The 25878-nt window shown below is 45.3% G+C and overlaps 1 protein-coding gene across 1 annotated transcript in view; it reads left to right on the top strand.

The window, feature by feature from the left end:
- SLC29A3 (solute carrier family 29 member 3) overlaps nt 1–25878 on the top strand; it is a 115399-nt gene that overhangs the window by 53216 nt on the left and 36305 nt on the right. The window contains exon 4 of the mRNA XM_073596704.1: nt 4482–4708. Coding sequence (XP_073452805.1) covers nt 4482–4708 — 227 coding nt within the window. The remainder of the gene's footprint in view (nt 1–4481; nt 4709–25878) is intronic.

Raw genomic sequence — 25878 nt, 5'->3', positions numbered from 1 at the left:
CACTTTCGGGGCGGTTTGCAGGCGCTATTATTAGCGCAATAGCGCCTGCAAACCGCCCCAGTGTGCAAGGGCTCTTAGCCAGAGCTGTCATTTAGAAAAATCCCAGCTTTTAATGTTTCTCTTTTTTATTTATTTTATTTTAATACAGGTACTTGTATAGGGCCATCAATTTACGCAGTGCTTTACATATATATTGTACATTTACATCAGTCCTTGTCCTGAAGGTGCTTACAATCTAAGGTCCCACATTTATACTAAAGCCTGGTGTACACAATGAGATTATCGGATGAATGATCGTCCTTGTTTTTTTGTTTTTTTTACATGCTAGTCTCATATTTGAGAATAAAAATTTGGAAGTGATGTAACGTATTGTATTATTATTATTGTATTTTTATAGTATTTTCGGATGAAAACTGTACTGATTAAATGAAAATCGTACAGTCTGGCATCGTACAAGAAATTTTTTTGTGCTTGTCCTTTTTTGGCTCTCAAAAGCTGTGTACTAACAATCAGATTATCATACAATCGCTTCGAAAGGTGTACTTTTCATACAATTTTCTGATTGTGTGAAGGTGAAGAGAGGCAAGCCCGTCCCACTGTTTATTTTAGTAGATTTTTGGAGAGACGGGCACGCTGATTGCTCAGGTGTGGGCTGCATTCATAATAGACCCTGGGTTAGAGCTCAGGGCTCCACCCAACAGACAGGAGGTCTGTGCAGGGAGTCAGGAGGGCTCCCATTCTCTCTTATGACCCCTTTCATACTGGGGCTCTTTTCAGACATTTTAGTGCTAAAAATAGCACCTGAAAATCGCCTCTCAAGCCACCCCAGTGTGAAAGCCCGAGTGCTTCACATTGGGACGGTGCGCTTGCAGGTCAGGAAAAAAAGTCCTGCAAGCGGCATCTTTGGGGCGGTGTATACACCGCTCCCAAAACGCCCTGCCCATTGAAATGAATGGGCAATGCTGCCGAAGCGCCACAACACGGGCACTATTAACCCTTTCTTCGGCCGCTAGTGACAATTAAAAGCACCCCGCTAGTGGCAGAAAAGCGCCGCTATAACAGCGGTAAAGTGCCACTAAAACTAGCGGCCAGTGCTCTAAATTTTTTTGGGGGGGCCAAAACAATCTGAAAAATTCTGAAAGAAAAACATCAATTGCAGCCTCCCTGTGCCCATCAAATGCAGCCTCACTGTGCCCATCAAATGCAGCCTCACTGGGACCCCCCGCCCGCTCGCCGTCTGACTGGCACTTACCCCATCTTGGTGGCTGGTCAGGCAGCGGGTCATGGCGGTGAGCTGTGGGATGGGCAGTGGGTCAGGCGACGGCTCCTGTGTTCTCCATGCTTCCGGTGCATCTCTTCTTCCCTTCTGCTAGGTGTCCAATAGGATCGCCTGTGCCTTCAGACAATCAGGTGACGGGTATTAGACCCGCGCTTCCTGATTGGCGGAGAGGCGGTTCAGTGTTAGAAAAAGCAAATATTAATTTGCTTTACTAACACACCTGAGTGGGCTCCAAGCGCAATGCTCTGTGCTCTGATTCCACCTTTTTTTGAAGCCTATTAGAGCCTATGGCTCCAATCAGGTGCTTAAAAAACACCCCCCGCCGCTGTAATTCAGGTGCCCGGTGTCCGAAAAGGGGCCAGACGCCTGAATTGGGGGTTGCCACGGCGACCATGGATAGATTCATGCTATGCATGAAAGCCCGAGTGCTTTCACACTGGGGCGGTGCGCTTGCAGGACAGGAAAAAAAAGTATGTATGAACCTATCCATTCTACATATAGGGGGTGGTGTAATAGGGGGGTGGCGCTCGTGCGCCCTTAATGGATGGGCCACCCCTGCTAGCGGCGCCTGCACCGCCCCAGTGTGAAAGGAGTCTAAGAGTCAGAGAGGCTGCGTGAGGTAGCCAGAGCGGGCATGTCTTCAGGAGGCATGTTTAGTCCGTGACAGAGCAGCAAGGAGCTGATTGTGAGTAAGCTATGAGAAAGCTTGACTTGAAGGAAACCTTTGCATTGGTCTGAGGAGCGGACCTAAGGCCTAGGCTTGAGGCTGGGTTTACACTGGTACGACACGACTGTTGTACGTCTGTCATCTCTTCAACATCGATCCTACATCGTGCCTACTTCCATCTGACTTGAATGAACAAGATAAGATTTTGCTCCGACTTTGAGATGGTACGATTTGTCTTTTGACCAATCAAAACAATCCCAGTGTGACATAAATTCCTTTTACTGCTGCTGTAATCGCCATGTCGGATGTCACAAGTCGGATGGTTAGGATCCTACTTTGATCCGACTTCAATGATATTCAATGGGTTGAAGTAGGATCAAAGTCAGACCAAAGTAGTGCAGGGAGCATTTTCAAAGTCGGACCGACTTGTATCAGGCTAGTTAGGATGGCTCCCATAGGGAAACATTGATTTGCACACGTCATCCCAATGTTGAAGCGTTTGTCGTACCATTGTGAACCCAGCCTGAGGCCTGAAGCAGCTGTGTGGCAAGAGAGTATTGTGCAAGTATTGTGCAAGTTACAGTAATGGTGGAACCCTTGTGTAGGAAATTGCTGTTTTTTTGTGAATTTTTTCATTCTCTTAAATAAAAGTGGGCTGCCATGCCCTTTAAAAATGCAGTTTTGGACTGGCGCAACTTCTTGAAAATGCTAATCAACCCAATCTCACATAGGCTATACACATACTAGGGCTAATTTAGACAGGAGCCAATTACCTACCAGCATGTCTTTGGAGTGTGCAAGGAAACCGGAGTACCCGGAGGAAACCCACGCAGGAACAAAGAGAGCATGACACAAAAAGGGTACACCACTTGCCCCCATCTATAGCTGGGGGCTATACAAGGAGAACATGTAAACTCCACGCAGGTACTGTTGTGGTTGGGATTGGAACTGGCCACCTTTTAAAGCTTTTAAACAGCTGCTCACCATTGGTTAATAAAGAGGCCATTTTAAGTTCATACTTCATTGTTAAAAAGCAACCAAAGGCTCCCGTATGACAGTCTACAGTAGTTCTAGTTACCATGTGATGGACAAGCCTCTTAAAGTAAACAAAAGACTTTCTTTATCTTCCCTGAATGAGCCAAATCCTCTGTCATTTGTGTCTCACATGTGAGGATAATTGATTTGAGTACAAATTGTATAATTCTTGGACTTTTTTTTTTTTGAACATCCATTTATTGTTCTTAGTAGCCTCCCCTTTTTATACTTTATATGCACCAACACCAGAACTGGTTTAATTGAACAGTGTCTGAATTTACTTGCCCCCCACACTGGTCTGCACTCATACTAGACTTTAAAGTGGAACTTCCGCTTATCCGTCGCCTGCACGTTTGGCACCTTTCAGGGGGGAGAGGGAAACCTGTACCTGTTTTTGACCGGTACCGTTCCCCACTTCCAGAAGACCAGGCTGACGTTCAGCCCCCTCCTCCTTCCTCCTCCGCCAGACCAATTAGAAAGCGCAGCATGCTTCGCACATGCGCAGTAGGGGTTCCCATCACCAGGAATGGCGGCGGCTGCACTCGACATCTGAAGATCGGCTGGGGTGTGGAAATCGTGCGCTCCCTGGACAGGTAAGTGTCCATATATTAAAAGTGAGCAGCTGCAGTATTTGTAGCTGCTGACTTTTAATATTTTTTTGGGGGGGGGCTGGACCTCCTCTTTAAAAAGGAACTGCGGTCTGCTCACATAATTTGTAATAAAAACATCTTTGCCATTCAGAAGCTTCCCTCTAACCACTTTGCATATTATTTTATATATACTGTGATTCTGTACTTGCCAAATATGCTGCAGAAATCTCCCTTCTCTGAGTCTGGCTGCAATCATTTTAACTGTGGGAAGCTGAAGCTGCTGCCTGTTTACTTCCTGGATTTACACAGACACACAGAGGCGCACCTCCAGCTCTGAAGCTCTCATTGGCCCTCTTATGACTCATCCCCCCTCCCTTTCTGGTAAACCATTCCAAACCACAAGGGAATTGCATCTGGGACCAATTCTTGCAAGTGGTCCTGGGCACAATCTGCTTAACCAATCCTGGGCTCCGTTTCGGAGCACTCACACTACACAAACTGGCCGAAGGTGCTGAACTGCGTCTTAGACTGGTTCAAAGTGTCCAAGTGAGTACACCTAAAGAGATAACTGTAAGGGCTCGTTTACACTCATGATTGGAGGCGGTAATACCCCATGGCTGAGCCGTGTTTTGCTGCCCCGTAACTGCCTTACCTTTTGCTGCAGAAGCAGCAGTCAGGGGTGATCACTGTTCAGAGAGCATAACCGGTATAAACGAACCCTAAGTGATGCAGCATGTATTTTTTTAAAGGGTTTCAAATGAGGACCCAGTCTGTATTAAAACGGAAGACAAAAATTGTATTACATTTAGTTATATTCTTGTCTTGTGCAATCCATAGTCTTGCTTAGGGTCCATGTTATATTTATACTTTCTGCTACTAAATATGTGCTTCATTTCTTTTTTGTTTTCAGGCTTTCTTCTCAGGTGCGAATACTCTCATCACTGCTTGTCATGCTCCTTGTCTTTATCCTGGTCACAGTATTGGTGAAAGTGGACACCTCCACCTGGACTATGGAATTCTTCGCTCTTTCATTGGTGTGCGTAGCTATTCTTAGTGGAGCATCAAACGTCCTTACAGCCAGTGTCTTCGGTGTCACTGGACGCTTTCCACTGCAACACTCCCAGTCCTTAATATCAGGTAACTGCAAATTTTGGGATGTCATTAGGTTCATCTATTACAACAACGTATTATCCCTAGAGAAGATACGCCTGAGAGGAGATATGATGTATAAATACCTCAATTGTGATTTTGACATAGGGAGTAAACACAGGAAACTTAAGAAGACACGCGGCCACTCAATGAAATTGGAAAAACATTTAAACCTTTAACTGCGTAGAGGGTTCTTTTACTATTAGAGCTGTAAGGATGTGGAACTCCCTACCACAAATCAGTGGTGCCTGCGTGGAGTGTCGATAATTTTAAAAAACTCTTAGATGAGCATCTTAGCAAATGCAATATACAGGGGAAATGGTATTGACACAAACACACCTACACAGGTGGAACTAGATGGACTGGTGTCTTTATTCAACCTTACCGGCTATGAAATAAATTTGGGGTTAGCATTATAAAAATGACAATGTTGTGGCAGTGTTCCCCCTCCACGCGCACATACTCGAACTGTAAGGCAGAGGGCCTTTGTGAGACATTATCCGGTCCTTGGAACACTATACCTCCCAATGATATGAGGCACTATCCTTCCAACTGACACCAACAATGGGGCACAATTTCTTCGACTGATATCAATGATTGGGTACTATTACTTCCACCAATACCAATATTGAGGCTCTACTCCTACTGATCACAAACCCTGAGATCATGTTTATTCTCACTGATGCTGGGCCCAGCAGTTTCTACCTCCACTGGCCACAATCTGCCCCCCCCCCCCCCCCCCAAAGTCTGAAGGACAGTAGACTGGCCCTTTGTTTAAAAAGTTTGGGGACCCCTGGTCTAGGGGATAAGGGTTAATGGCTTGGTTTGTCTAAGGGCTAAGGAATGAGGTGAAGTACTTGCCTTATTACTTGCTTTTGCCAAAACTTGATTTAGCCAAAACCTTTTTTCTTTGTCTGATTTGGATAGAGCAGGGAGGTGTTTAAACCCCTGTCCGTTTGTTTCGCTATTGGTTTGCTGTTGGGGGAATTCCCCTCTATATCCTGTCCTGAACATGCCACAGGAAGTAAACAGGAATTTTCCCCAAGGTAGTGGGATTTCCCCTCTTACATATGGGGGTCTATTTACTAAAGGCAAATCGGATGTTCACTTGTAATGAAAGAATGTTCCCCAGAGCTTAGTGAATCTGGTAACATTCCACTTTGCAAACAATATCCAGGCAAATAAAAGGGAAAAATAAAAAAAACAGCATTTGGCTCACACATGATTAGACGATGGAAGTCAGCAGAACTTCATCTCATTCACTAAGCTCTGGGAAAACATTTTCTTGGAAACTGAACAGTCTATTTGCCTTCAGTAAATCAACCCCATTGCTGGTGGAACAGGTGTCCTCATTGAAATATTTATTTTTAATATCTTTTGGATTTCCTATCATTTTCTGTATCAAACAATGGTCACCAGGACAAATTGTAAAGGTGAATCTCCGTAGTGGAGACACAGAGGTGAATAAACACCTAACAGGGTTTCTAATCCCTCATCACTCTGGCCAAAACAAAAACAATTACCTATTTGCTTTAATGTTTGACTATTAGTGTGCAAGTTAGCTTGATTTATATTCATTAACCACAGTTCTCATGAACGACAATTTGATGAACTGTTCAACACTGTAGACTGAACCTAAAGAATTTGGATCCTTTCACATACAGGTGGTTTGCTTTGCTCAGCAAGGGAATTGTGATCAGATCCCTGTTGAATAGAATGGGATGAATGTCAGTATTGTGACATCTGTTCGCATTTTAGTTTTTGTCTACAATTTGACAGCGGAGGTTTACAGTATTGGTGGACACATTTCTTGATATGAGGGCCTCAGATGCAGCCCCCGACATGCCTAAAGGGCTGCTTATAAAATTCAAAGAATATTCTGTATCAGACAACGGACACACACAGGATAAAGACTATGGGTGTGATACAAGAGATGGTCATAGACTGTGAACATAATACAAGAGACTGTGAACATAAGGGATGGTCAGAGACTGTGAACATAAGGGATGGTCAGAGACTGTGAACATAAGGGATGGTCAGAGACTGTGAACATAAGGGATGGTCAGAGACTGCGAACATAAGGGATGGTCAGAGACTGTGAACATAAGGGATGGTCAGAGACTGTGAACATAAGGGATGGTCAGAGACTGCGAACATAAGGGATGGTCAGAGACTGTGAACATAAGGGATGGTCAGAGACTGTGAACATAAGGGATGGTCAGAGACTGTGAACATAAGGGATGGTCAGAGACTGCGAACATAAGGGATGGTCAGAGACTGTGAACATAAGGGATGGTCAGAGACTGTGAACATAAGGGATGGTCAGAGACTGCGAACATAAGGGATGGTCAGAGACTGTGAACATATGGGATGGTCAGAGACTGTGAACATAAGCGATGGTCAGAGACTGTGAACATAATACAATAGATGGTCATAGACTGTGAACATAATACAATAGATGGTCATAGACTGTGAACATAATACAATAGATGGTCAGCGACTGTGAACATAATACAAGAGATGGTCAGAGACTGTGAACATAATACAAGAGATGGTCAGAGACTGTGAACATAATACAAGAGATGGTCAGAGACTGTGAACATAATACAATAGATGGTCATAGACTGTGAACATAATACAATAGATGGTCATAGACTGTGAACATAATACAATAGATGGTCATAGACTGTGAACATAATACAATAGATGGTCAGCGACTGTGAACATAATACAAGAGATGGTCAGAGACTGTGAACATAATACAAGAGATGGTCAGAGACTGTGAACATAATACAAGAGATGGTCAGAGACTGTGAACATAATACAAGAGATGGTCAGAGACTGTGAACATAATACAAGAGATGGTCAGAGACTGTGAACATTATACAAGAGATGGTCAGCCACTGTGAACATAATACAATAGATGGTCAGCCACTGTGAACATAATACAATAGATGGTCAGCGACTGTGAACATAATACAATAGATGGTCATAGACTGTGAACATTATACAAGAGATGGTCATAGACTGAACATAATACAATAGATAGTCATAGACTGTGAACATAATACAAGAGATGGTCAGAGACTGTGAACATAATACAATAGATGGTCAGCGACTGTGAACATAATACAAGAGATGGTCAGAGACTGTGAACATAATACAAGAGATGGTCAGAGACTGTGAACATAATACAAGAGATGGTCAGAGACTGTGAACATAATACAAGAGATGGTCAGAGACTGTGAACATAATACAAGAGATGGTCAGAGACTGTGAACATTATACAAGAGATGGTCAGAGACTGTGAACATTATACAAGAGATGGTCAGCCACTGTGAACATAATACAATAGATGGTCAGCCACTGTGAACATAATACAATAGATGGTCAGCGACTGTGAACATAATACAATAGATGGTCATAGACTGTGAACATTATACAAGAGATGGTCATAGACTGAACATAATACAATAGATGGTCATAGACTGTGAACATAATACAAGAGATGGTCAGAGACTGAACATAATACAAGAGATAGTCAGAGACTGTGAACATTATACAAGAGATGGTCAGAGACTGTGAACATTATACAAGAGATGGTCAGAGACTGTGAACATTATACAAGAGATGGCCAGAGACTGTGAACATTATACAAGATATGGTCAGAGACTGTGAACATTATACAAGAGATGGTCAGAGACTGTGAACATTATACAAGAGATGGCCAGAGACTGTGAACATTATACAAGAGATGGTCAGAGACTGTGAACATTATACAAGAGATGGTCAGAGACTGTGAACATTATACAAGAGATGGCCAGAGACTGTGAACATTATACAAGAGATGGTCAGAGACTGTGAACATTATACAAGAGATGGCCAGAGACTGTGAACATTAAACAAGAGATGGTCAGAGACTGTGAACATTATACAAGAGATGGCCAGAGACTGTGAACATTATACAAGAGATGGCCAGAGACTGTGAACATTATACAAGAGATGGTCAGAGACTGTGAACATTATACAAGAGATGGTCAGAGACTGTGAACATTATACAAGAGATGGTCAGAGACTGTGAACATTATACAAGAGATGGTCAGAGACTGTGAACATTATACAAGAGATGGTCAGAGACTGTGAACATTATACAAGAGATGGTCAGAGACTGTGAACATTATACAAGAGATGGTCAGAGACTGTGAACATTATACAAGAGATGGTCAGAGACTGTGAACATTATACAAGAGATGGTCAGAGACTGTGAACATTATACAAGAGATGGTCAGAGACTGTGAACATTATACAAGAGATGGTCAGAGACTGTGAACATTATACAAGAGATGGTCAGAGACTGTGAACATTATACAAGAGATGGTCAGAGACTGTGAACATTATACAAGAGATGGTCAGAGACTGTGAACATTATACAAGAGATGGTCAGAGACTGTGAACATTATACAAGAGATGGCCAGAGACTGTGAACATTATACAAGAGATGGCCAGAGACTGTGAACATTATACAAGAGATGGTCAGAGACTCTGAGCACAGTAGCGGATATGGTAGTTTGCAGACATTATTATTATTATACAGGTTTTTTTATAGCGCCAACAGTTTGTGCAGTGCTTTACAACATGAGGGCAGACATTAGAGTTACATTACAATTTGTTACAAGGCCCTGCTTGTTAGAGCTTACAATCTAAAAAGGAAGGGTCAATTGATACAAAAGGTAATAGCTGTGGGGGGATGAGCTGACAGAGGAAGTAAAACAGTGTTAGAAGCAGGATAAGCTTCTTTGAAGAGAAGGGTTTTCAGGGATCTTCTAAAAATGGATAGATTAGGGGACAGTCGGACAGATTAGGGTAGGGAGTTCCAAAGGATGGAGAAGCTCTGGAGAAATGATACAAGAGATGGTCAGGGACAGCGAACATGCTGCAAATGACTGTCAGAGACTTGGGCTATGCTTCAGGAGTCAGTCATAGATTAAAAACATGTTATGTGAGACTGCTAGAAATCACTGCTTTAGCAGGGCAATAGTGAAACACAGCTTAGTGTTTTCAGGGGCCAAGAGGGCTGAGGAAAAGTGGCAAAGAGCTGCATGTGGCTGACTAGGGTTCTACAATCACTATCAGAGTCATGGTTTGCACACCAGGCAGACATTACTTAATCAGGAGAATCAGCAAACAGTCATTTGCTTAAACATTATCAGATTTGCAGCAAGTTGGAGTCTGATTAACTTCTGTCAAATGGACAGTTAATGTAATTGGATGTTGTGGAAATGAAAAATGAAGGCTCTTTTACATTTTACATGAACAAAGTCCACTTATATTATAAACATGGATGCTTTCTGAAAATGGAACTTGCATGCTGGTGTAGCACAATTTTGTGTCAAGTGTGACTCTTACTCACCATTCATTGTAATTGGCACTTGTGTCTTTGTGGTTAGTGACAGACTGTAGTTGATGAATGGTTTCAGTTTTTCAGCAAACGTTTATTTTCAGGAAACAAAACTACTAATGGCGTCAGCGGAACTTTTTTTTTTCCCTGTGTGAAGCAACAGGCCATGCATCTTCCCTCCTCATCATTGGTGTGCTGGTGTATTAATCCTGACACCGCTTCTCCGACTCTCCTCCAACTAGGCATATGTGGCCAACTCCAACATTCCTTTGATTCATTTGATACTTCATTGTTCAGCCTCAGACCTTTTTGTCTGCCTGCGTCTAATATTATTAAAACAATAAGTTAAGTGAAAATGTCGAGAGCAGCAATTCCCACTTTGTCTTCATAGTCAGTGTGCCCTAAACGCACAAGAAAAGCTCCAAAATTGTGTCCATATATTAAGTGTTCAGACTAGATGTAAACAATCTGAATGTAGCCTGGCACAGTAATGTAATTGTTAAAGGGGCTGTAAAGGTTCAATTTTTTTTTTTTTATAAAAATGACAAACATGTTATACTTGCTCTGTGCTAGGGTTTTGCACAGAACAGCCTCGATCCTCCTCTTCTGGGGTGCCCCCACAGAAAGACACTTTCCATGGGTGCACCCGTTCGGGCGTGCTCCCAAGTCCCACTGCTCCCTCAATTGATACAGACAGCAAGACTCAGCTCCACCCCCCGCTCCCGTGTCACTGGATTTGATTGACAGCAGCGGGGGCCAATAGCTCCCGCAGCTATTAATCTATCCAATGAGGACAGAGACATCTGCTGGGCTCATGCACATATCACTGGAATGGATGTGCTCAGGTAAGAAAAAGGTGGGGGGGGGGCTCTGAGGGCAGCTGCAGCAAAGAAGGTTTTTCACCTTAATGCATAGAATGCATTAGGTGAAAAACCTTGAGACATTACAATCCCTTTAAAGGGGTTGTAAACTGTCGTATTTTTTCACCTTAATGCATCCTATTAATGCATCCTATGAAAAAACACTTGGCAGCGCCCGCCCCCCAGCCCCCTCATTTTACTTACCTGAGCCCTGGAACTTCATCCGGCGGGGACGTGCTCTTGATTAGATAGATTGATAGCAGCACAGCCATTGGCTCCCGCTGCTGTCAATCAAATCCAATGACGCAGGGGGCGGGGCCGAGTCATACATTCAGTGGCTATGGACGCCGAATGATGGACTCTGGAGCCTCCTTGTAAGGTAACCTCCCGGGAGAGCGTTTCTCCTAGGGCAGTGATGATGAACCTTGGCACCCCGGATTTTTTGGAACTACATTTCCCATGATGCTCAACTACACTGCAGAGTGCATGAGCATCATGGGAAATGTAGTTCCAAAACATCTGGGGTGCAAAGGTTCTCCATCACTGTCCTAGGCGGTTATCTGACATGGGGAGGAGCCGCCGAGGGACCCCAGAAGACGGTGTTCAGGGCCACTCTGTGCATAACGAGCTGCACAGTGGTGGTAAGTATGACATGTTTGTTATTTTAAAAAAATAAATAAACAAAGCTTTATAATCACTTTAAGTGGAGGAGGTATACATGCATGCTGTACATATGTATTTACAGAAATATTAAAGCCCATCACCGGGGAAAGGAAAAATGCTCCCTTGCAGTGAAGCTGACCCCGCTCTGCTTGTTTGGGTCTAGGAGGCCATGAAAAAAGTTTGACTTGCCTTTTTCCTGTTCCCTGGCAGCTGTGACCCTCCTCTACCCCCACCCCCATACACTTTGGCAGTGGACTGTCCCTTGGCATCCTCATGTCTAGTGCAGGGCTCTGGTCTGCATTGAAATTGATAACATTAGAGGTCCTATGACCCAAGAGGGTAGGGAAGAAGATGCCATGGGGACCAGTTTTAGAGTCGGAAGGAGCAAAAGATTGGGTAAATAAAATTGCTTATACCTAAACAAGCATTTAACCCTTGCAGTTAGGGAGCAGCCCCAATGCAAGAGAGCATTTGTTCTTTTCCCTGGAGTTCAGCTTTAAATGAAAGCAGCGTAAACATAACAAAAAAAAAAAGGTGGATTTTTCTAAAGGCAAATAGTATGTGCACTTTGCAAGTACAGTTCCACTCATTTTCCCCAGACTTTAGTGAAGGTCGTGAAGCGTCACTTTGTAAAGAATACCCAATTAGGTGCAAGAAAAATGGAAAAAAAAACAGCATTTTTGCTTGCACATGATTGGATGATGGAAATTTGCAAAGCTTCATCACATTTACTAAGCTCTGGGGAAAGTGAGTGCAACTGCACTTGCAAAGTGCACAGACTATTTGCCTTTAGTAAATAAACCCTCTAGTGAAGAATCATGAGGCAGTTAATTTCCATATTAGCTAGCTGTGTTTATTCCCTTTCAGATATAAGGTAGTGAAATTCTATAAAACTCTGTAAAGTTGCGCTAATAGATAAAACCAAAAAAAGAGCATATGACAAAAGTCCATAAATATAATAGTCCAATAGTGAAATGATCCAGTTATCCCAATAAATCTTCACCACCATCCAACATCTTGAAGAGTGATCCTGTGAATTAACACAACCACTAGAAGCTGAAGGTCCAGATTAAATGGACCTCTCTTTACAAAAGGTCATAAACGTCTGTGGCTCCATACCCAGCCAGGGCCTTTCACTTCAGTCAGTCTTCTAATTTGGGACATCAATCCTCCCAATAGGATGATCACAGGAGTGCACCAAAATGGAAAAGACTCCACATAGTGTAAAATCTTCAAAGCGTTATTATACACGAATAAAGATTGCACTTGCAAGATTGTGGTAGAAAAAAACGCCTTAATTCGTATGCGTTGGCCGGCACAAATTAAATTCTATGGTTGTGAAAAGGTTTTCCTAAATTTGAATGCAAAAGTGGACATACAGTTTAAGGCTACCCACGTGCTGTTAATGAGGCTTATGTAGGGAGATTTGTATCATCTGAGTCTGTTCACTTCACTGGGTATACAGTCCCTAGAAAAAGTATTCATACCCCTTGACATTTTCCACATTTTGTTATGTTACAACCAAAAACGTAATTGTATTTTATTGGGATTTTATGTGATAGACTAACACAAAGTGGAAGGAAAATGATAAATGTTTTTCAACATTTTTTACAAATAAATATGTGGAAAGTGTGGCGTGCATTTGTATTCTGCCCCTCTGAATCAATACTTTGTAGAATCGCCTTTCGCTGCAATTACAGCTGCAATCTTTTTGGGGATGTCTCTACCAGCTTTGCACATCTACAAAGTGACATTTTTGCCCATTCTTCTTTGCAAAATAGCTTAAAGTGGTTTTAAACCCTTACAGACCACTTTAACCTACAGGTAAGCCTAGATTAATGCTTACCTGTAGGTGCAACAAATATCTCCTTAACCTACACGGTTAAGGAGATATTTTCCTAAACACAGGCACCGATGTCTATGGCGCATGCGTGCCGTAGACAAAGGCGCAAGCACACTGAGCATGCAGTTAGTGAAGGCTAACATGCCGTCACTGACGGCTACCACGCGCATGCGCCGGAGTGATGTCATCGCTGCTCCAGCCACTCACAGCGCCGGAGCAGCGATACCTGGAAGGAAGATGGACACTTCGTGGAAGAGGGGACAGCGGTGACATCGCAGGCTCCTGTGTCAGGTAAGTGACACATAATGGGCTACTATGCAATGCATAGTAGCCCATTATGCTTTACCTTTGCAGGGAAACAAAGAAGAAGTAACCTATCAGGGTTTACTTCCTCTTTAAGCTCTTTCAGATTGGATAGTGAGGGTCTGTGAACAGTAATTTTCAAGTCTTGCCACAGATTCTCAATTGGATTTAGGTCTGGACTTTGACTGGGCCATACTAACCAAAAGAATATGCTTTGATCTGAACCATTCTATTGTAGCTCTGGCTGTATGTTTAGGGTCACTCCTGCTGGTGAACCTCCGCCCTAGCCTCAAGTCTTTTGCAGACTCTAACAGGTTTTCTTCTAAGATTGCCTTGTATTTGGCTTTATCCATCTTCCCATCAACTTTGATCAGCTTCCCTGTCCCTGCTGAAGAAAAGCATCCCCACAACATGATGTTGCCACCACCATGTTTCACAGAGGGGATGGTTTGTTCAGTGTAATGTGCAGTGTTTGTTTTCTGCCATGCATAGCATTTTGCTTTTTAGGCCAGAAAATTCATTTTTGGTCTCATGTGACCAGAGCACCTTCTTCCACATGTTTGCTGTGTCCCCCAAATGGCTTCTTGCAAACTGGACTTCTTATGGCTTTCTTTCAACAATGGATTTCTTCTTGCCACTCTTCCATAAAGACCAGATTTGTGGAGTGCACGACTAATAGTTGTCCTGTGGACAGATTCTCCCACCTGAGCTGTGGATCTTTGCAGCTCCTCCAGAGTTACCATGGGCCTCTTGGCTGCTTCTCTGATGAACGCTCTCCTTACCCGGTCTGTCAATTTAGGTGTAAGGCCATGTCTTGGTAGGTTTGCAGTTGTGCCATACTCTTTCCATTTTCAGATGATGGATTGAACAGTGCTCCGTGAGATGTTCAAAGCTTGGGATATTTTTTTTTTTTTATAACCTAACTCTGCTTTAAACTTCCCCACAACTTTATCCCTGACCTGTCTGGTGTGTACCTTGGCCTTCATAATGCTATTTGTTCACTAAGGTTCTCTAACAAACCTCTGAGGGCTTCACAGAACAGCTGTATTTATATTGAGATTAAATTACACACAGGTGGACTCTATTTACTAATTAGGTGACTTCTGAAGGCAATTGGTTCCACTTGATTTTAGTTAGGGGTATCAGAGTAAAGGGGCTGATTACAAATGCACGCCACACTTTTCACATATTTTATTTGCAATTAATGTTGAAAACTATTTATCATTTTCCTTCCACTTCACAATTATGTGCCACTTTGTGTTGGTCTATCATATAAAATCCCAATAAAATACATTTACGGTTTTGGTTGTAACCTGACAAAAGGTGGAAAATTTCAAGGGGTATAAATACTTTTCCAAGGTGCTGTATGTAAGGGTTTACATCCACTTTAAGCCACTATCCATCAGAAGTCTACAGCTATTGAACAGTCATCTAGTAGAAATACACACCTACTAAACTTTTATTCAGTAGAAATATACATTCTGCTGAGCTTCCTTCCATGAGAAACATAAGCGCTCTGATTTGCCATTTAGTTGACAGCTCCTTAACCTCTGACCAGTAGCAAAGCGAGCATCCATTTGTTAGAAATATGCTGACGCTGAGCCACCACCTATCAGGAATACATTGATAGTAAAATTACTCGAGTCATTAGTGGTTCACTTTTGCTACTGTTTGCTGATTAAACACATTACTTTCTAAGGCTAGTCATACATTCTTACATTTGTGGCGGCATCTGAGTGAACTGAAAATTTCCCTTCCGGCTACTCGATTTTTCAGGCAAAAGATGTTGAGTGGGGAGGGTGGCGACAGGACCACCAGTGCAGAGATTTTTGGCTGCTTCATCAGGATCGACTGAAATTTGCATAGTGCATGGCCTGCTTAAAGCTGAGTTCCACCCAAAAACTCTCTCTTATACACTTCCTCCCCCCTCCGGTGCCACATTTGGCACCTTTCAGGGTGGGAATGGTGGACCTGTTTTGGACAGGTCCCCTTCCCCACTTCCAGGGAGGGTCCGCGACCCGATCTCTTGGAAGTTCCTTCCCCCGCTGCCGGGCCAATTATAGAAAGCGCAACGTACTTCACGCATGCGCAGCAGGGAATCCGCTGTGAAGCCGAAAGTCTTCACTATCCGGGTTCCCTTACCAGGAATGGTGGCGGCAGCACCCGGCAGTCGAAAACCTGAAGATCGGCTGGGGTGCCGACATCGCAGGCTCCCTGGACAGGTAAGTGCCCTAATATTAAAAGCAGCTACAGTATTTTTTCACCCAGGCTGGACCCCCTCTTTAAGTAAGACAAAATATTTAGCTTTGTCTGGAGTTATTATTTGAACAGAGAACACCTACAAATATTTATTGGGTATGGACCTGTCAAGCATTTCATTCAGAGTGCTCATAATTCTTCGTAAGAAACGCCATAACCAAGAAACCTATCTGACAATGGTAAAACTTCACTAGATGGAAACTGGCCCAGGCATCGGCCTGCGTGACCAACAGTCATCTGTGTTTCTTTAATGACACAGTTGCCTGGGATCTGCTTAATTTGCATATTTGATAAGTTAGTAATACATTGCAATGAATAATGAGTCCCCTGCAGGATTTTATATGCTGGTGTTTTTCTCTGTTTCCTTTTGCTCTGAACATTTGTCAAGTAAACAGAAACTCATGTTATTTATTATTTGCAAATGTCTCCCTTAGGAAAGAAATGGGACATTCGGTGCATTTATTTTAGATTTGTAGCACACTTAATTTTTACCCCACACTGTGAGCATTTTTTTAAATGATTGCTAGAATAGAATCGCTACAAATGGCATAATGTAGAAACATGGAACCCATATACTGTTTTTAAATGAAGAACTTTCTTGACACATTCTCATGCACAGTTTGTCACAGCCCCATAACACACCATTGACATCTATTAAACTCCATCCACACTGACAGCTTGTTTTACGTGTCTTGTTTTCCTCAAGTGGGCTCAAATCTTTCTCTCTTTATGTCCTGGTGACCATCGTCATTGTGGTTGAAAGTAAAGGGAGGCAGGAAATGAGCGAAAATATGCATGGCAATGAAGATCTCACTGCATGTGCATAAATGTGAAAGCGGGGGGGGGGGAAGGAGTTTGACCGTATAAATTAGATTTGCTACTTTTGAGTGCAGAATTGTTTGGCGCCAGTGAAATTTACACCCATATCATATGGAAATACATTTTTTTAATTCAAAGTTTAATTAAAGTGGATCTTCACTGCATCTGAGCACCACAAGCCAAAAACACTATTTAATTTATTTTTATTATTCAAAGCAAACTCACCCATCCATGCATGTCTCCATGTTTTATTCTGTTGAGAAATCACTTTGAAAAACACCCCCCTAGCATTTCTTGCTGTGGCCATCTTGAGTAAGGGCAAATGATTCATGAGGCATTTACTTCCTGGAATCCTTACCTCAAGCATGCATGCAGGTAAGTGTGCTTAGCTGAGAAAACCCCTCCTCCTCTCCTCCCCTCCTGAAGACTCCTGGGATATATGACATTATTTGCCCATACAAGAAACCAGGAAGTAACTGAATAAATAAAAAAAAATTAAAAATATGATATACTTCGCTATCTGTTTACTAATGCTAGCAGCATGAAGATTAAGGCTTAATGCACACTAGAAAGGTAAAAACTGCTTTATGGGGCGTACACACGGTCGGACTTTTCGTCCACAAAAGTCCGACGGACGCCGACGGACCAAAGCCGGCTGACAATCCGATCGTGTGTGGGCTTCCCCGGACTTTCAGCGGACTTTTCCAGGCGCAAATCTGACGGACTTTAGATTTGAAACATGCTTCAAATCTTTACGTCGTAACTACGCCAGGCCCAGAAATCCGCTCGTCTGTATGCTAGTCCGACGGACAAATACCCACGCTAGGGCAGCTATTGGCTACTGGCTATCAACTTCCTTATTTTAGTCCGGTGTACGTCATCACGTACGAATCCGTCAGACTTTTGTGTGATCGTATGTAGGCAAGTCCGTTCGTTAGAAAGTCTGCCGCAAGTCTGCCGCAAGTCCACCAAAAGTCCGTCGAAAGTCTGTCGGACGGGCTGTCGGACTTTTGTAGCCAAAAAGTCCGACCGTGTGTACGCGGCATTAGAAGTACTGGACAGAATAACAACATTAAATAGCTGGTTGTTAAGGAGCGGGCTGGGAAGCTGGCTGCCGCAATCCTTAACAATGGATGAGTCATCAGCTGTCAGCAGGGTTCCCCGTTGACAGCTGAATGTAAATAAAAACCAATGCTGCTAATGAATAAAATCCAAAAAAAATGGCATATGAGGTCCCCCCCAATCCATACCAGGGAAACCCCACACCAAAATGTTTAAAAAAAAAAAAAAAGGCGCAGGGTCCCCCCCAAAATCGATACCAGACCCTTATCTGAGCATGCAGTCTGGTAGGCCAGGAAAGGGGGGGGGCTTGTTGATGGTGACAAGGGCCTCTTCCCCACCACACTGGCCAGTGGTTGTGGAGGTCTGCGGGCGGGGGGCTTATTGGAATCTGGAGAAGCCCAGATCCCGCTCCCACCCATGTGAATGAGTGTGGGGTACATAGCCCTATTCATTCACCAAAAAAGTGTAGAAAGTAAATAAAAACACAAGTTTTTGACAAATCTTTTTATTAAAAATCAAAATGTCCCCCAGGGTAGATTCATAGTCAATCGCGACGCCACCGCCGACCCAGGAAAAAAAACTCTGGTACGGAGGAAGGCTCCCGCCATCTGACAGCTCTTATATAACTAAGAGGTGGGGCTACTCGGTGACGTCACTGGGTGATAATGCCCCCTTGGTGACATCACTGACCCAGCATGCACTGCCAAAAAACGTTGACAAAAGCCTGTGTGTGCATGAGGGAGTTTAGAGGCAGTTAAAGTATGATGCCTAAAACAGCAACTGTAACATGCAGGGGAGTTTAGAGGCAGTTAAAGTATGATGCCTAAAACAGCAACTGTAAAAACGCCCAGTATGCATGAGGCATAAAAATAATCAATGTTGATTGGGAGAGTAAAGTTCCACTTTAACAATTACTAATGTGCTTTTTACCCAAACCAACCATGACACTTATGCAAACCCAACAATAAACCTTTACCTAACCTAGCCTCTACACCTAAAAATCAAACCTGACCCCTATACCCAATCTTTAGTAGAAACCTACCTTAAAGCCTTGAACTGGAGCCTCCAAATCTGGTTCTTAAAGTTAACCTAACCCCATAACCTTAAGCACTGAGTGATAATTGTCATTGCAGAAGGGGTACAGTCAAGCCAAAATGCCTAAACTCCAGCACAAAAATTATACTGCAGCAAACTACTGACCTGCTTGCCATACATCATCCCACTTACCCTCTGTATATTACCTTAAACCTTGCTGGTTTACACAATGATCTTACAGTAAACCACCCTCTATGTAGTTTACGGTTAAACCTCTTTTCTTCTCATTTTAATGAGTGGCCACATGTCTTGTTAAACTCCCTTTCGCAAAAAAGTTTTATCCCTATTGTGGGGTCACCAGTACGGTATTTGTAAATTGAAATCATATCCCTTCTCAAGCGTCTCTTCTGCAGAGAGAATAAGTTCAGTGCTTGCAACCTTTCTTCATAACTAAAGTTCTCCAGACCCTTTATTAGCTTTGTTGCCCTTCTTTGTACTCGCTCCATTTCCAGTACATCTTTCCTGAGGACTGGTGCCCAGAACTGGACAGAATACTCTACGTGCGGCCGGACCAGAGTCTCGTAGAGTTGGAGAATTATCACTTTATCACTTTATCCCTGGAGTTAATCCCTTTTTAATGCGTGCCAAAATTCTGTTTGCTTTGTTAGCAGCAGCTTGGCATTGCATGCCATTGCTGAGCCTATCTATTAGGACCCCCAGGTCCTTTTCCATCCTAGATTCCCTCAGAGGTTCTCCCCCTAGTGTATAGATTGCATTCATATTTTCTTTATCGTACATCACGGGACACAGAGCACCATAGTAATAACTATATGGGTTATAGGCCACCTTTTAGGTGAATGGACATTGGTATAACCAAAAAGGAAACAGGAAGTAGCCCTCCCTATATAACCCCTCCCATACCGGAAGTATTTCAGTTTTTTCGCCAGTGTCTAATGCTGCGTACACACGAGCGGACTTTCCGGCAGACTTGGTCCGGCGGACCGGACTACGTCGGACAATTCCATCGTGTGGGCTCCACCGGACTTTTTTTTTCCAAAAGTCTGACGGACCTAGGAATAAAACATGTTTCAAATCTTTCCGACAGACTCGAGTCTGGTTGAAAAATCCGCTCGTCTGTATGCTAGTCCGACTGACTAAAACTGACGCTAGGGCAGCTACTGGCTATCAACTTCCTTATTTTAGTCCGGTCGTATGTCATCACGTACTAATCCGTCGGACTTTAGTGTGATCGTGTGTAGGCAAGTCCGTTCGTTAGGAAAGTCCGTTGGAAGTCCGCCAAAAGTCCGTCGGATAGAACGTCGTACCAGTCCGGTCGAAAAGTTAGCTCGTGTGTACGTGGCATTAGGTGTTGGTTATGGTCGAATGAAGTGCTAAGAGAGCTCCGCTAAGTATTTCCTGATGGCATCAAGGGGCTGTGCAAACGGATCCATCTAAAGTGCTTAAAAGCCAAATGGATGGTACCCAGCCTCATACAAGAAGAAACAAGGTTTTTTTGTCTGTAATGCTTCTCTTTTGAGAGCTGGACCCTGGGATATGGCACCTTGGTCATGTTAATACAGCCAAATTCACTTGAGCTTTTTGGTGTGAGTATGAAACGAATTGCCTGTGCTTTGCCACTAGAGGGTGTAAAAGCTACATACCTGGCTTCCAGCGTTCCATGCTTCCCCTGTGATGTGCTCAAGTGTCAGCAAAGGCTTCCTGCGGCAGCATTGCTATTTTTCCTGCTCTGTCAGCCATCAGTAGGGGTTTGGGGGGGGCCATCCACCATCAGAGTGGTCAGGTTCCCCCCTGCTGAAAAACCCCGCACCCTCAATCCGCCCTCACTACAGGGCCAGCTATTTCTGCGCAGAGTGCGGGAAAGGGATCCTTGGGAAAAAAAAAGGAGGGGGCGGAGCGACCGGCGTGCACGTGGAGCACAAGGCTCACTGCTTAAAAGCTTTACACTCTGGAAGTGTCTGGTTGGCTGACAGAGGGACACAGAGCATACAAGTGGTATGTAAGCTGTATGGGTGTGAGGATACAGGCATTTTTAAAGGGCACGTTTTACTCAGCATTGAGACTGAGCATTTATAGCAGCATGTTGCTATGTAATTGCTAGACTAAAGCTCGGCAGTAGATGCACTTTGTTTAGTACCTCTGCTTTTTTTGTCTTCCCCCAAGAGGGGTAATTCATCAGGGGGGAGTGCAAAGTCGCTGCGGTCAAAGCCTGAGGCTCCTAGTCACACGCCCGCAGTTCCATCCTCCCCTGAAAGATCTGGAGCATCTGGCGAATCTGAGCCATTTTGTCTCACAGGCATGGCAGCTACCTCCAACGTCCCAGCCTCTGCATACGTCACTAAGGACGATTTGGCTTTGGCTGGTTTGGAAGGGAAAATAGCCGAGATGTTAGCGTCTCCTTCCAGAAGGTGAAAAAACGCACTTGACCTTGACCTTGCTGTAGGCCCTTGACCTTGACCTTGCTGTAGCTGGTATGGTAGTACAACCTGCAGTGGCAGCAATAGACATCTGTCAATCCCTTTTGGGATGAATTCAAGCAGGTTTTAAAAAAAAAAAAAGTTCCTGCTCAAACTGAAGAGGCCCAAGGTTTAGTTGAGCTATCTAGGGCCCTATACTTTTCAGTGGACACTATCAATGATTTTATCCATCAGGCGTCTGCCTTGTGCTCATGTTGATACATATGCGCAGGATTCTGTGGATAAACAGCTGGTCAGCCGAGTTACCATGCAAGAAGCTCTTGGCTGGGTTTTCGTTTCATGGAGAAAGGTTGTAACCTTCTCCTTAGATGTCTGGGGCAACAGCCTCCAGGCAGTCTCAGCAGCCTCCACTGTCAGGGGCAAAGGATAAGCCTCATAACCAGACACAGGGCTACAAAAAGCCCTGGAGTCAGAAGTCCACAAAACAGAGTCCAAAGGCTTCCCCTATGAAGGAACGCCCCCGCTTGATCGAGTGGGGGGAAGACTGCGGTGGTTTTCAGAAACTTGGCAAGAGGAAATCCAAGACAAGTGGGTCCTCTCTGTAGTAGCCCTAGGCTACAAACTACAGTTCCAAGAGTTTCCATCATTGCGTTTTCTAAGATCAAATGTTCCCAAGGACCCAGTAAAGAAACAGTCCTTATTTCTGGCACTGGACCGATTACTGTATTAGGCAGTGATAATAGAGGTACCCTCAGAAGAGAGGGACATGTTTTTTTTTCAAATCTCTCTATGGTACCAAAACCAAATGGAAATGTCAGACCCATTCTAGATCTCAGGAATCTGCATCACTTCCTAAACATCCGCTCCTTTTGAATGGAGTCGTTTCGGTCAGTTGTTTCCACCCTACGAGGAGGAGAGGTTCTAGCATCCATAGATATCAAGGATGCGTATCTACATTCCAATATTTCCCGCTCACCAGAAGTTTATGTGGTTTGCGGTAGAGCAGCACCACTTTCAGTTCGTGGCCTTGCTTTTCGGGTTAGCCACCGCTCCCTGACTATTTACAAAAGTGTTAGCCCCAGTACTAGCAAGACTAAGGGGCCAGGGTATAGCAGTAATAGCATACCTAAACGACCTGCTACTGGTAGATCAGTCAATAGCAGGGTTAAATCTAGGGGCAGTGGCGTAGCGTGGGGGGTGCGGGGGGTGCCGTGGCCCCGGGCGCAAAATTTGGGGGGGGCGCAGCATCAGGTGCCAGTGACACGCCGTCCAAATGCTAACTGTGTACGGACGGTGTCACTGGCTGTGTTGCGGCATGGGCAGCGGGTGCCCTGTGATTGGATGAACGGGGGTCACGTGCGGTGGCAGGGCTGGATTGCTCCAGGAGTCCCGCCTCCGCCTTACTGTGTGAACTGCCGCCGTCTTCTCTTCCGCCGCTCTGGACTGGATCTCCCATTTCTACAGTGCGGCAGCCAGTCCAGCTCTACCCCACATGCAATGATAACATCTCCGGGGAACCGGATCTTCCTGACCAAGTGAACTGCGGTATGTGAAACAGATGTACACTTCACATACACAGAGCATCACCCTCTCCCCCACTTATCTCAAATGTATCTCCCGCCTGCCCCCCAATGTCCCCCCAATGTCCCTCCTGTCCTCCCACTTATCCTCAATGTCCCTCCCGCCCCCCCCCAATATTCCTCCTGTCCCCCAATGTCCCTCCTGCCCCCACTTATCCCCAATGTCCTCCCTGTCCCCCCCCCGAATATTCCTCTTGTCCCCCAATGCCCCTCCTGCCCCCCACCTATCCCCAATGTCCCTCCTGTCCTCCAATGTCCCCCCTGCCCCCCCTGTATATTCCTCTTGTCCCCCAATGTCCCTCCTGCCCCCCACTTATCCCCAATGTCCCTCCTTTCCTCCCACTTATCCTCAATGTCCCTCCTGCCCCCCCAATGTTCCTCCTGCCCCCCAATGTCCCTCCTGTCCTCCACTTATCCTCAATGTCCCTCCTGTCCCCCCCCCATGTCCCTCCTGTCCTCCCACTTATCCTCAATGTCACTCCCGCCCCCCCCAATATTCCTCCTGTCCCCCAATGTCCCCCCTGCCCCCCACTTATCCCCAATGTCCCTCCCGCCCCCCCGAATATTCCTCTTGTCCCCCAATGTCCCTCCTGCCCCCACTTATCCCCAATATCCCTCCCTCCCCCCGAATATTCCTTTCATTCCCCAATGTCCCTCCTGCCCCCCACTTATCCCCAATGTCCCTCCCGCCCCCCGAATATTCCTCTTGTCCCCCAATGTCCCTCCTGCCCCCCACTTATCCCCAATGTCCCTCCTGCCCCCCACTTATCCCCAATGTCCCTCCTGTCCCCCAATGTTCCTCCTGTCCCCCACTTATCCTTAATGTCCCTCCTGTCCCCCCCATGTCCCTCCTGTCCTCCCACTTATCCTCAATGTCCCTCCTGTCCCCCCCAATGTCCCTCCTGTCCCTCCTGCCCCCCACTTATCCCCAATGTCCCTCCTGTCCCCCCACTTATCCTCAATGTCCCTCCTGTTCTCCCACTTATCCTCAATGTCCCTCCTGTCCCCCACCATGTTCCTCCTGTCCCCCACTTATCCCTGATGTCCCTCCTGTCCCCCAATGTCCCTCCTGTCCTCCCACTTATCCTCAATGTCCCTCCTGTCCCCCCCCAATGTTCCTCCTGTCCCCCACTTATCCCCAATGTCCCTCCTGTCCCCCACTTATCCTAAATGTCCCTCCCGTCCATCCCCCCCATGTTCCTCCTGTCCCCTAATGTCCCTCCTGTCCTCCCACTTATCCTCAATATCCATCCCGCCCCCCCATGTTCCTCCTGTCCCCCAATGTCCCTGCTGTCCTTCCACTTATCCTCAATGTCCCTCCCGCCCCCCCACGTTCCTCCTGTCCCCCAATGTCCCTCCTATCCTCCCACTCATGCTCAATGTCCCTCCCGCCCCCCCCCACGTTCCTCCTGTCCCCCAATGTCCCTCCTATCCTCCCACTCATGCTCAATGTCCTTCCCGTCCCCCCCAATGTTCCTCCTGTCCCCCAATGTCCCTCCTGTCCCCCACTTATCCCCAATGTCCCTCCTGTCCCCCCAGTACCCCCACTTATCCTCAATGTCCCTCCTGTCCTCCCACTTATCCTCAATGTCCCTTCTGTTCCTCCAATGTTCCTCCTGTCCCCCCACTTATCCCCAATGCCCCTCCTCTCCTCTCACTTATCCCAAATGTTCCTCCTCTCCCCCCACTTATCCTCAGTGTCTCTCCTGTCCCCTCAATGTCCCTCCTGTCCCTCCAATGTTCCTCATTTCCCCCAATGTCCCTCCTGTCCTCCCACTTATCCTCAATCTCCCTCCCGCCCCCCCTTCAATGTCCCTCCTGTCCCCCAATGTTCCTCCTGTCCCCCAATGTCCCTCCTGTCCCCCCCAATGTCCCTCCAATGTTTCTCCTGTCCCCCAATGTCCCTCCTGTCCCCCCACTTATCCCCAATGCCCCTCCTCTCACTTATTTCAAATGTTCCTCCTCTCCCCCCACTTATCCTCAGTGTCCCTCCTGTCCTCCCACTTATCCTCAGTGTCCCTCCTGTCCTCCCACTTATCCTCATGGTCCCTCCCATTCCCCCCAATGTCCCTCCTGTCCCTCCAATGTTCCTCCTGTCCCCCCAATTATCCCCATTATCCCACTTATCCTCACTTATCCTAAATGTCCCCCCTCCCCTCCCACTTATTCGAAATGCCCCTCCTCTCCCCCCACTTATCCCCAATGTCCCTCCTGTCCCGCCACTTAACCCAAATGTTTCTCCTCTCCTCCCATGTATCCCCAATATCCTCCACTTATCCCAAGTAACCCCTCTCTCTTCACTTATCCCAAATTTCCCCCCACTTAGCACCAATGTTCCAACTCTCCCCCAAGTTAGAAATTAGCACATTGCCCCCCATTTAGCATCAATGCCCTATTAACTTAGCACCAATATCATTGCCTATACCCCCTCATTGCACTAATGCCTCCTCTCCCCACCTAACAACATTGCACTCCTACTGTAAGCTGTAGCTGCACTTCTGTAGCAGCCCCTCTCCTGATACTTTGTAGGTGGGGAAGAGAGGATTTGTGGGTGGGAGGAGAGCTCTGTACTGGAAGGGGAGTTACTGTCCTGTGAGACATGCATTCCTGAGCCCTGCAATCTGTACGTAGCACAGTGATGAACTCTGCAGTGCATTCTCTATGCAGTGCACTTCTGAACTCTGCTCACTCTGCGTAGCGCTCTCCTGAACTATTTGCACTTTTGGACTCTTCACTCTGTATGTAGTGCACTCCTGAATCCTGCACTCAGTACATAGGACAGTCCTGATCTTTGCACTCAGTGCATAGTAGAATCTTAATCTTTTCTTTTTGTATTTAGCACACTCCTAATCTTTGCACTCTGTACGTAGCTCACTACTGAATTCTGTACGGTGTATGCAG

The sequence above is a fragment of the Aquarana catesbeiana genome, linkage group LG08 (genome assembly GCF_042186555.1).
Source record: "Aquarana catesbeiana isolate 2022-GZ linkage group LG08, ASM4218655v1, whole genome shotgun sequence".
In the NCBI taxonomy this organism is placed as follows: Eukaryota; Metazoa; Chordata; class Amphibia; order Anura; family Ranidae; genus Aquarana; species Aquarana catesbeiana.
This window is presented reverse-complemented; position numbering and strand designations above follow the sequence as displayed.